Raw genomic sequence first — 12,638 nt, forward strand, 5'->3', positions numbered from 1 at the left:
ATCTTGATCCAAGTTGTGCTTAAAAAAAAAAAAATAATAATAATAAAAAAATTAAAAAAAAAAGGTTAATCATTAATTATTTTCTTGTGTAAGGTTACGGATTTAATTATCGATAGACGTCTTGTGCAAGCATTGGTGTTTCCCCCCGTCTGTCTGTAAACATAACCAACCAAAGACAAATACAGGAAGTTGACATTCGTGACACCTGCACAGGCTTTCTTAAGACTTGAAAAACTGGTCGGGTGCCTTTTTAGACAGGGAATGAATTATACACGGTGTGAGCTATAACACTTGTACTTGCAAAATACAAGCCATAAGCCTGCCTGTCTTTGCATTGTACATTTTTGTTTCACAGTAGTAAAATCATGTTGGTTTTTTTCTATATATTAATTTGCCAAAAAGTTGTTATTCACTGTCCCTACACTCTGAAAACACATTTTGGCCACAACAAAAATTCCCAGCATTCCTGAAAACAGACTAATAAAACCGCATACGAGTCATCGCAACTCATGTCCCCTCCTTTTTCATCTTGTATTCACAAGCTAGCCTCGCAGCAGCGTTCTCGCCTCTCAGAGGAGCCACGCTGTCCCACTGAACTTGAGACGAAGCGTTGTGAAGCGTGCGAGCAGCGAGGCTCAGCGGAAGAGAAGCTGCCAGAAACGGCCCAAAAGTGTGTCGCCGAATCACACAGCCGCTCTGTGCCCAGTCGTGAAATACTGCAGCTGCGAGTGTGTGTGTGTGTGTGTGTGTAGGCATCAGGATAGAGGTCAGGGGTCGAGAAGGAGTGACCTCCAAATATGTGCCACGAGCTCTTGCTAGACAGAAGTTATTGGTCTGACACCAGAGGTGAGCCAGGATCAGGATGATGCAAGGCTCTGCAATCACTGGAACCAAAGATGACAAAATGGCAGCGCGACGCTGACAGGCTCGGCAGCTGTGGTTACATAATCGTGTGTATTGACACAGATCGTATGTCTCACGCTGCTATTGTGCACCAATTAGACTTCACTGTACGCCACATTTGGTCTATACACCATCTATAGAAATGTGATATGTTGGCCATTTTGCCTAGCTTAGCATGCTAATCCTATTCTCCCTTGTTGTTTTGTTGAACATACAGGAGTGTTATACAATGGAACATCCAAATTCTAACAGCCTGCAGTTCATAATCATGATAAATAGTCACATAGAAAAGAATAGAATAGTATTTCATAGAACACATATTAGCCTCATCAAAATAGTGCTAGCAATACTGAGCTCGTAGTAGCGCTGTAAACAAGCTAACATCAGCCACAACTGCTAGCTTGGTAGTAGAGCATAACTTTGAAAATTAAACTAACAAAAAAAAAAAAAAAAAAGTTTATCTACTTCAGTTAGAGTTGTTAACTAAACACTTTGACTTCAAGTCTTAAGCGTTCACTATGACAGTTCACAAAATTCTACCAAACAAGTTAAACATGAATCAGTATATCAGATTATAGCAACAAAGCAAACAAATGTGTGGCTTTATTTGCTTCAACTTTCATCTTTGATATATTTTCATGATATATGTAAACATTGGGACTGCACTTCTTAAAGCACACCATAATTAGAATTTTGATATCAAATTGGAGGTACAAGATCGGGCCAGAGACAGCTAATTTTTGTCACAGGTTATAATGATTGTTCTAACAAATTAAAGAGGCATAAAAAACACTCGCATTACACTTTACAAGAACAGCTCATTCAAATCATATGGAGTCTATTTATATTTCCTGTTTTCAAATAGTCAGTAGGCGTGGATTTTCACTATGTATGTTTTCAACTAGCCGGCGCTTTTAGCGGTCTTCATCAAACTAATGAATCCCATCTCATTGCTCATTTGTGGGGCCCCTGCACACTCTTAAGTCATCATTTTCTTCGCTTCCAAGCAGGCCTGCTTTAAACGTGATTAGGTTCACATTTCGTGCCTCCTCCCTGTCAACCAATACTGTGACTCAGCTGGCAAGACCGCAGAGAGCGAGAGAGAGAGACAGACAGACAAAGAGAGAGAATTCCCCATCACCCAGCAGACTGACGCGGGATACTCGTATGATGTAGCATAGCAGTCGAAGCACCACATGTTGTATATGGCTCAATTACAGATTTACGGGGGAGCTCCCCATTATGTGATTCACTTTGAAAAGATCCCCTGCAGGGAGTATTGTAGATTCTAAAACACTTTAAATATATAAATAAAATTCAAGCTGTTTTTGCACTGCAAAGCAATATCCTGATTACAGAAGTTTCTCATCTGTTGCTTAAACTTGTTTGTGTGAAGTTCAGATTGGCTTGTCCAGTTCGGTAAACATTTTCTGGATTTCTGGTTGGGAAAAAAAATCTAAATGTAAGACTTTCAAAGACCAATTTTAAGGTTATTTTCTTTTATTTATATTTCTTATTTTATTGTATTTTTTTAAATCTACTTTACCTTCACGCAACAAAATGTTTGTTTTTTTTCCCCCAAAGGAAAGACATTGCTTTTATTGCGCCTTTTAAATACCGGTTTGAACGGTGGATTTAAGGATAATGTGTCAAGGAAATTTAAAGACCTTTTTTTTTCCCCCCCCATGGACACCTTGATTTTATTGCATGTCCATTATGTTGTGGTTTTGGTCAGTGTGTAAGTCATATATGAAAGTATTTTTTACTGATTTAGTAACAGTAAGGCAATTAATGTTATTATGCAAAACAACTTATGTAAACAAGATCACCTGCTGACTGTAACATACCATTGTCAGTCACTTGGAACAGAGAGCACAAAAATAACCTTACAACCTAAACCACATTCGACTTCAACAGGTCTAAACTCTAATTAGGCAAACTAAAGTGTGCTATATTTTCCAAATGGATCTCTGTGACTTTCACAAGTCTCAGGAAATCTCAATGATTTACAGCCAATCTCAGACTTCAATGTCATATTACTTTTCAGTACGCCACGTCAAGAGTCTCATCTGCTTTCTTTTTCACTTAATTGAATGGGAAGAACAAACAAAAACTGCACTAGGACAAAAGAATGCGCTAAAGAATGAGGCAAGAAGTCGTTTTTCTTGTTTACAAGTACTGCGTAGTCTGCGATACGCCACACACTGCCATGTGCCGCTTATTGTTTTTCTTGATTGGCAAACTACGCACAGCCTCGCTGGTATGTTTGCTATGATGTCTGTTTACATAACTGACGCATCAAACCTGATCTGCGTTAACCTGCGCTGAACCCTGACGAACTGAACGGTCCCACTTAGGAAAAAAGTCAAACTTATGTGTCGCCAAACAACTCGACTGTTCATCCACTTTGCTCGCAGTTTGGCCTGACAACACATTCTTAACCATCAGTCATGTGTCCACCTCTGATCACCCAGGGAGAGCTTTAAAGGGTGGGGGGGAAGGTTTTGAGACGATAATAATCCGATTAGGTGGAAGCATGATATGTCCGTGCGCATTGGTGATCACGCTCATCTGGGTCAAATCGTGAGAAAGCACATGCAGTATAAAGATCAATCTTTAACAGGACTTACAAGAAAAAGAAAAGGAGAGGCGACTTACCTTTCTTGTACTTGTGGATGGGAAGTTTCTTCAACTGATCTTTGCGGAGGCGGCTCCTCCGAGCCCTGTGTCGATCTTGGACAAATTTTGTGATCTAGGAACAATGAAATCATAAAAGTCTCCTCACGGGTATGTTACTTCAGGTCATTTGCATATCGCCAGCTATTAGTGGCAATGAGTGCGAAAATGGTTGGCACTGAATGAGGGAAATAAACTGCACTTGCTTGATTTCCAAGAGTCTGATCCGTTAGAGGAGATTTATTCCAACTGGGAACCTGAACTAGATACTTACCATGAAGACAACAATGAGGATGAGGCAGATTCCAACGATGATGAGGAAAGGGATCAAGTAGTATTCTAGAGGCAAGCTGAAGTCTGGCATAAGGACCACGCGACCCCTAAAACACCGGTTACAAATTCAAAGCGAGAGCGATCCACAACAGTTACTATGGCTTAATGAACATCAACTTACCCTTTGTCAAACAGGTAGTCTTCTTTCAGAGAGTTGGCCGTCTCTTCACTCACAAAAACAGAGGGAATATCAATCTGCTTCATTATGTCCACTAAAAACAAGAAATTAAACGAACAAATTAGTGATACATGACAAACTTCACACATTGAATTGACACCACAAAGACCACATGCAAGTGTTTTATAGCAAACTGATACTCAGTTTGGCTGTCCAGTATTATTGCCTGGTAAAAATCCGAGTGCCCCAAACCAAGGCGAGTAGAGTCAGGATAGTTGAGTTGAGCTTGTACTGTGGATATACTGTAGAATGGGGACATTTTAGCTAAAAAAAAAAAAAAAAAAAAAAAAAATATGTCTGGCGCCACAAAACATTTAAAGATTGTTATGATGGAAACTGTGTGCTAGTGTTAGCCTAATGACCTAATTAGAACTGCACCATAACACAAAATTATACAGCATCCAACACTTTGACATTCATTTTCTTCTACCCTTCGTGTTTATTATTATTATTATTATTATTATTATTATTATTGTAATTTTTCATTTTAGACTTTTCTGCCTTTTTGTCAAATTCCTATTTTTGGAAATTTGGGGACATATTATTATGGTCATTTTCTGCCTCTACTTCCTCTTTTGGACATTTTTTTCTGCCTTTTTTTTTGCTGGCAATTTTGTGGACATTTTATGGTAATTTTCGTGATTTCTTCTTTTGGTTAAGGACATTTTTTGAATGTTTTTCTGCATTATTATTATTATTATTATTATTATTATTATTATATATATATATATTTTTTTTTAGAAATTCTAAAAATATCTTATGGGAACTTTCTGCCTTGCTTTTGCTTTTGGACATTTGAAATTACTTTTTGAACATTTTCATTTCTGCCATTTTATTAAATTGTCCAATATTTTTGGCAATTTCATGGACATTTTATGATCATTTTCCCCTTTTCCTCTCCTTTTTTAGACATTTTATGGTCACTTTTTGGACATTTTTAGGTAATTTGGAAAAACTTTTTCATCTTATTCTGACAAAAAATTTGGACTGACATTTTTGTATTTTTTTTATTATAAGTCTCAAATGTTACACATTTTGATCATAATTCAAATAAAGCTAACTTGGTGGCGGTAAGCAAAGTGAACACATGTAAAGGAAAGGGATGATCTGTAATTAACCGTGTAATCCTTGGCCTCTGCACATCTGACCAGCTACTGTGCATAAATTTGCAGCAATTACAGGAGCTTCAGGATCAGAAAATACCAGGTGCTGTCAGGCAGGCGTGAAATGGTGGGTTGATTAAATTAAATGCGGCACGACTCCACGTAGATACAAGAAGAAACATGCCCGGCAGGTCTGCAACAGAGCGTGCGCCGCATTTGAGAGAAAAAAAGCACCTCCACGATGATTCATGACTCTGCTGCGCCGCTTTCAAGTGAGGACAGGGAACAGATACTATCACGGTGACTAAAATGGGTTGCGGGGCATCGCAACATTCCGAGAAACATCTTGGGACTTGACAAGGATTCCTGAACTAAAATGTCCTCGGGCTTGGTAAGCAGTGGAGGATTCTGCGTGTTTATGTATGGAGTTAGAAGGAGGCGGAGCGACTAAACTTACGATCATTGGAGCCCATGCTGATCAAGTCGTCGGAGTCCACATTGTGAACAATGGCTGCCTTGTAGCCAGCTTTCTGTGCATTGAGGACCTGGAGAAGACAACATTTGCATCCTGGTTAGCTGACAGACTCAGAGTTTATCTATAAAGTAATCACAAGTGGGGTTTCCATCCAATTATTTGGAATTTTTTTTAAGCGAATTTACTGAAAATGCGCAATACGGACATACGACTTATTCCTGTTTCCATCTGTTGTTCTTTTGCAAATATTGAGAGGGGACTCCACTGCTGTAGGTGGCGATATACACTATAAGGTTGTGATCCATCCATCCATCCATTTTCTTGACCGCTTATTTCTCACAGGGGTCGCGGGGGCTGCTGGCGCTTATCTCAGCTGGCTCTGGGCAGTAGGCGGGGGACACCCTGGACTGGTTGCCAACCAATCACAGGGCACACAGAGACGAACAACCATCCACACTCACACGCACACCTAGGGACAATTCGGAGCCCCCAATTAACCTGCCATGCATGTCTTTGGAATGTGGGAGGAGACCGGAGTAGGTTGTGATCCCCACCAGTAATTTAAAAGAAGAAGAAGAAGAAGCGACTGCGCCGTGCAATGTCGTATGAGTTTGATTTTTTAATTCTTGACAAACCATACTGTTTCTTTGCTTTTTTTCTATCTACAATTGCATTAATATTCGCTTATTTTAATTAATTCCAAAAAGATTTCCGTTTCGTCGTCCCCCCAAATAGACCTCACTTTATCATCCGCCATTGCTTTGTGACTACAAACGTAGGTAAGATGTAATATCTGGTAAAAACGTGCGAGGTGTATCCGATCTTGTCGGGGGTTTAGTCGCAAAACCAGTTTCCATAGCTAAACTTCACATTTTCCTTTTTACGATACAGTTCAAAATCCACCTCGTCGTAGCGTAAAAACAGTCCTTAAAGTTGAAGTCAACTCCCCCCAAAAATGATTGACAATATTAGATGAATATGACTAAAGAAGCAAAATCCAGCAGTTTTTAATCAATATCAGATGGCGGCCATTTTGCCACTAGCAGTCGAGTGAAAATGACAAATGCTCAGGTCTCTCAGGTAACCAATCACAGCTCAGATTCAGAAAACAGGTGAGCTGTGATTGGTTGTTGCATGAGCCCTGAGCAACTGTGATGTCATCTTCTGTTGACAGCAAAGTGGCAAAATGGCCGCCCCCTGAGATGGGTAAAAGTGGCTGGATTTTGCCACGTAACTCATATTCCACAAATGTAATATTAATCAGGATGGCATTTTTAAATGTTTAAGGTTGACTTCCCCTTTAAGACCCTCATTTTTTCAGAGTATAGCATTTGACAAAACTCAAGACTATAGCAGGGAGCTCATTCCCCTGTCTGTACAAGAAACATGTTTGGTTCACACACACCCAAGGCCCAGAGCACTCCTTCCAATACAATTAACAGGCAACTTGCCCATACATGTCCCTCTAAACCCCCCAGGAGACATTCATGAAAGAAAACTATGATGATCTTTTATACCACAAGGAAAAACAAGACCTCAACATGTGCAGTCAAGAGTAAAATACATTTGCTTACCTCGCCTGCAGACACATGTCTATGCAGCACATCGATCTATAAATCTATCCATAACGCCCAACAATAGTTTGGCTAAGGAAAATCATGAACTAGAACAGAGATTGAGAGCCAGACCTTCTCTCAGGTTTAGCATCAATTCTGAGAAATTACAAAATCTCCATACTATAAGGTTTTCCCTGCTGTCCCAATACTTTCATAACAAAACGGCTGTGTAAAGTTGTTTACTGAATTTCCAGTGGGTTGTGCGGTTAAGAAAAATGTGTATTTCAAAGAGGATGTGGAGGGGAAAGGGGTGGCGGGGGATCTTCCTCGTGGTGGCAATGTTTGCTGCGTCATGGAAGTGCAGGAAACTGAATGAATAAAAACGTAATGACGATCTCTCCCAAGTGCGGGGCTCCGATTCAGGACAGAAGCTGCGGTATCCGGTTTAGCTATTGTTATAGTGGCCCGCTGACAGCAGATGTTGAGAAGGAAATAGGATGTGACAAAATAATCTTGGAATTATTTGTGTTCTTGCATTGACGAAGTGAGTGAGGCTGTTTTCTTCAGGACTGTTGAAGAAGAATTTATATTTATCATCAATTTGTATTTTATCATCATTTTCCACACGTCGTGCAATCATTTTGTATAGAATATGAGCGAAAAGAAGCAAAGATTGTTAGAACAAGATCCATTTGGTATTGCTTTGTTGAAGTAAAAGGTTTACTCAACAGCATCATTATTTCTTGCTTCTTCAACATCTTCCAGTCAGGTTTTAGACCACCACAGCACTGAGACCGCTTTGGTAAAAATATTTGACATTTGCTTAAACACATATAATAGCAGATCTTCAGTGTTAGTATTATTGGACCTCAACTCTGAATTTGACACAGTTGACCACAATATATTACTTCATCGGCTGGAAAATTGAGTGAACCTATCTGGTACAGTTCTTGTTTGTTTTGCATCCAAACTTAAAAGAAAAAACTTAAAAAATTATCTTGTGTTAATAGGTAACTTTACATCTGAGCAGACCAAAATTCCATGTGGGGTCCCTCATGGCTCCATCCTGGGTTCTCTTCTGTTTAACATTTACATGCTTCCACTTGCTCAGATAATAGAAAACAATAAGAGATTATCACAAGCATGCAGATGACACACATTTCTACATTTCAATGTCCCAAGATTGCCCATAGCACTATACAAAGTCTGGGTATGTTTAGTTAGAAAAAGCAATAGGGACAGTTTGACACGTCCTCAGACAGACGGAGAAAATGTAGATAGATAGAACAGTTAACGCGACATACAAGGTTATCATCAAACAGTGCTTTTTTTTATGGACTGGGGCAATTTCTACTAACTGGAGCCTTAAAAATCTCCACAATCTCCATATCTTAAACCTCTCTATGTAAAATGACTTTGCGTGTGTGTGCAGAAGACATGCGTGGAGACTTGGACAGAACAGTCCTGTCTTGTGTCTGCGCCATGTCATTGTAATTCAGAGCGTGCACGCATATGTGAGGCAGTGTGTATGGAAGTCGGGCTGCATGTGTTTGGCTATGAAGGTGTATTGTTTGGATGTATCAATGGCCGCTGTGTGCATGTTGTCTGGATGAGGGACACACATGCACAATTCTGGATGTGTGTTTGTCTGTGTTTTGATAAGGAGAGCTGACTCTAGCATGCATTGTGTAAATTCATAGACTGCATAAAGATTAAATTAGCTTAAATGAAGCACTGAAAGAATGTTCATTTGCATAGTATATTGTCTTCTATCGTCGTTTGATTACACAAGTACTATTTTGTGCACTACTAAGACGAATTCATCCTCGGCAGGGATGTGGAAATTTGATACATTCCTGAGACTGAAAGAGGGAGGGCTCAAAATGGAGAGCAGAAGTGAGAGAATAAGAAAAAGAGAAGTGGAAGTTCACTGAGGGAAAAAATGTGCATGCGGGACTTGAAAGTCACGCATTTCTGCATTGCTTCGCTTACACTCTACATACACTAACTATGCATGTCAAGTTAGTACACAATATGTTTGTATAGATACCCTCAACTAGGAAGACATTAAATTCTTGTACATTTCTAAACACTGTCATACTACACATTAGACATACCTTATAAGGTTAGATTGAATAACGAGTTTCCCTAGCAGTAAAATATGAAGCTAGCTAGGGCGCTAGCTAGCTAGCATATGAAAGTAAAAACCCTGCCACAATTTGGCGTTAGCCTGTGATGCTAGGTAGCTACCTTCCTAGCAGGTAAACGAGCACCATGGGAGCTAGCTAGCATTCATTGCTACATTCAGTCCTATACAATTCTTCATCCAGCTCCTTTGCATTAGAGACAAGCTAAGACAGATATTGCCACATCTTTGGTTTAATGAACCAAGAGAAATGACCTTGAATAAGGAATAGAATGTTTTGATGAGACAAAGAGTAAAAACTTTTACATTTCTGGGGACCATCATCTCTGACCGGCTGACATGGACAGACAACACTACAGCTGTAGTGAAGAAGGCACAGCAGCGTTTGCATTTTCTTAGACTGCTGAACAAAAACGAGGTCTGTGAGAAACTTTTGGTGTGTTTTTAATTGGTCTACAATACAGAGTATCCCGACATACTGTATGATTGTGTTGTACAGTGGATGCTCATTAGCTGATAAAAAATGTTTACAGAGTCATCAGTTCTGCACAGAAAATCATTGGCTGTTCCCTTCCTCCATTAGAAGAAATTGCAAAATTGTAGCCTGGTCTCAAAAGCTGGAAAATTAGCAAAGGACTTTTCTTTCCCCGCCAATTCACTTTTTACAGTCACTGCCCTCAGGGAGTCGTTATAGGTGCCTTAAAACCAGGACTAGCAGGAACAGAGACAGTTTTTTCCCCGAGTGCAGTGACTCTTTTAAACAGCTATAAGTATTATTTTTAACTAACGGATGCTCAGCTGTTTGGAGGGTGACACCTCATTCAGGTTGATTGAAGGTTTCCTCACAAGGAGCAACAACAAGTTCTCACAGTGCTCACAGGAACACAATACTTGTGAAAAATAGCATATCTTGGCACAATACCAGAAGTATTCTGGTTAGGGGTTGAGGACCTCTGGCTTTCACCAGATCATGGTCAGGTCAGGTCAGGGAGCAACAACCAAATCAGCGCTTTGCTGTCGCAGTATGGCATACGGGTATAATGCTACAAGTATGCGGAAACATTTGACCAAAAATGACTTGCAAAATATACAAGTCTATCCTTAAATACAGAAAAAAAAAACACTGAAAAGTGAAACAAACCGTTAAGTTTCGGGCAAAATTCTGCCGGTTCGTTAACATTCGCTAGACCAGTGTTTCTCAATTCCGGTCCTGGGTAGTTAATGTTAGTCTAGCAGTGTTTCTCAATTCCGGTCCTGGGTAGTTAATGTTAGTCTAGCAGTGTTTCTCAATTCCGGTCCTGGGTAGTTAATGTTAGTCTAGCAGTGTTTCTCAATTCCGGTCCTGGGTAGTTAATGTTAGTCTAGCATTGTTTCTCAATTCCGGTCCTGGGTAGTTAATGTTAGTCTAGCAGTGTTTCTCAATTCCGGTCCTCAGGGCCCCCTGGCCAGCCTGTTTTCCATGTCTCCCAATTGCAACGCAGGTGAGGATCGTTATCAGGCTTCTCCAGAGCTTGCTGATTAGCCGTCATTGGAATCAGCTGCATTGGGAATTGGGAGACATGGAAAACAGGCTGGATAGCGGTCCCTGACGATAGGAATTGAGAAACACTGTGATAGACTAACATTAACTACCCAGTTGGACTATTTACTGACGCCAAGGAGAGCCAAGGAGCAGAACCTAACACATGGAACTTTGTGTACCAAATTTAGGGTGTAATTACCGGTAGATAAGAAAGCCTTAGCAAGAATAAAAGTTCACAGCTATACAACGGCCTAGCTCAAGTCACTTATCTAATTATGTGTGCCAAAGAGTTCTAAATTGAACAACAGGAAACAGAGAAATGGTTTAATTTAATTTAAAAGAAATTGTTTAATTGAATTTAAATAGTATAATGGTAAATTTGAATCATTTGTTTTTATTTGTTTACATTTTGTCTGTTCAAATATCCCTTTAAGTGAAACTATCTGTGGAAGAAAAAAGATTGGGCACATCATTGATAAAGTGGCTTGACTTTCATCACATAACTACAAATAAATAAATAAAATCTTTAGTTGCTCAACCACTTAGTGTGCGCATACCTGAGTACAAACAATTCTTGAGTTGTTCAAGTTTGTCAGGTTTACCGTATGCAAAGTGGCAATTATCTTTATTAACTGCTGGGAGAAACAATCATATTCATTATACATCTTGAGTGAAAATTTGTTCTAACTTCGTGTTGGGGTCAGGGAAGTGATCGACGTGCTCACACTCTGAAACGAAGAGGCTTTTAGCTGTCAAGCATGCCCAAACGCGTAACAAATTGCACAATGAGAATGTGCCCTCCATGATACAAACAACACTTTGGTCCCTTCCCACATGTTGATACAAGACCTTTTTCATACACACTTTCTGCAAATTTGATGCACCATGATCACATTTTTAGATCGGCTATGTCGTCTTTAATTTGCAGATTGATCAATGACGTCATTAACACATATATGCACATATACACATTTACCTGTGGCAGGACACCACAAACTAACTACAGGTCAATATTTAACTGTTGTAATAATTTTTATTGCTGCACTGAAAGCCGCTCTGCTGCTTGTGTGGTCTTGGTACTAGTCTGCTAATAAATACCAGGACCGAAATCCTTTGTGGTACCATACTGCAACTAATCAATCGTAGTATCACTTCAAACTGTATCCCCCCCCCCCCCCCCCCCCCCAAAAAAAAAGTTTGTTTCTCCACTGCAACCAGTGCAAAAAGTAAGAGTAAAAATATACCATCTTGCAGTGTAACTGCCTTTCCACTCTTCTAAAGCAACACCTGTGTAGAAATAGACCACTGATGACACAACATCGATCATTGCCACATCATCAAAAAGCGTGTGTGTGTGTGTGTGTGCTTGTGTGTCAACGATAACCTTCTCAACATGATCTCTTCCTTGATGCAGCACGACAGTTAAAGCAGGTTGCCTGATGCCCCGTTTTGTTATGCCATAGTATCATAGTAAAATCCTTCCCGAATTCTTATTCCGCTCACATTCTTTCAATTTATGCATCTGTCCTGTGTATTATTTACAGTGGATGCACCAAGATGCTCGGGCTGTTTTGCTCACACAAACAGGCGCACAGCTGTAGCTCATTTTGCAACACCCAATTGTATTTTTCACAGTTTGGTTTCTATTCATAAGGTATAATAAAAATAAAAATACAGTAATACAGTGGCATCACTCTTTTCTGACTGATGTCAAGAATGCAAACAGGTGAGTAGCAAGTGGAAGAA

The 12,638-nt window shown here is 39.7% G+C and overlaps 1 protein-coding gene across 1 annotated transcript in view; it reads right to left on the minus strand.

The window, feature by feature from the left end:
- rnf13 (ring finger protein 13) overlaps positions 1-12,638 on the minus strand; it is a 34,882-nt gene that overhangs the window by 3,771 nt on the left and 18,473 nt on the right. Inside the window, exons 6-9 of the mRNA XM_077533983.1 lie at positions 5,651-5,738; positions 4,034-4,124; positions 3,854-3,959; positions 3,562-3,655 (exon numbers count right to left, since the gene is read on the minus strand). Coding sequence (XP_077390109.1) covers positions 3,562-3,655; positions 3,854-3,959; positions 4,034-4,124; positions 5,651-5,738 — 379 coding nt within the window. The remainder of the gene's footprint in view (positions 1-3,561; positions 3,656-3,853; positions 3,960-4,033; positions 4,125-5,650; positions 5,739-12,638) is intronic.

This window comes from Festucalex cinctus, chromosome 10, assembly GCF_051991245.1.
Source record: "Festucalex cinctus isolate MCC-2025b chromosome 10, RoL_Fcin_1.0, whole genome shotgun sequence".
In the NCBI taxonomy this organism is placed as follows: Eukaryota; Metazoa; Chordata; class Actinopteri; order Syngnathiformes; family Syngnathidae; genus Festucalex; species Festucalex cinctus.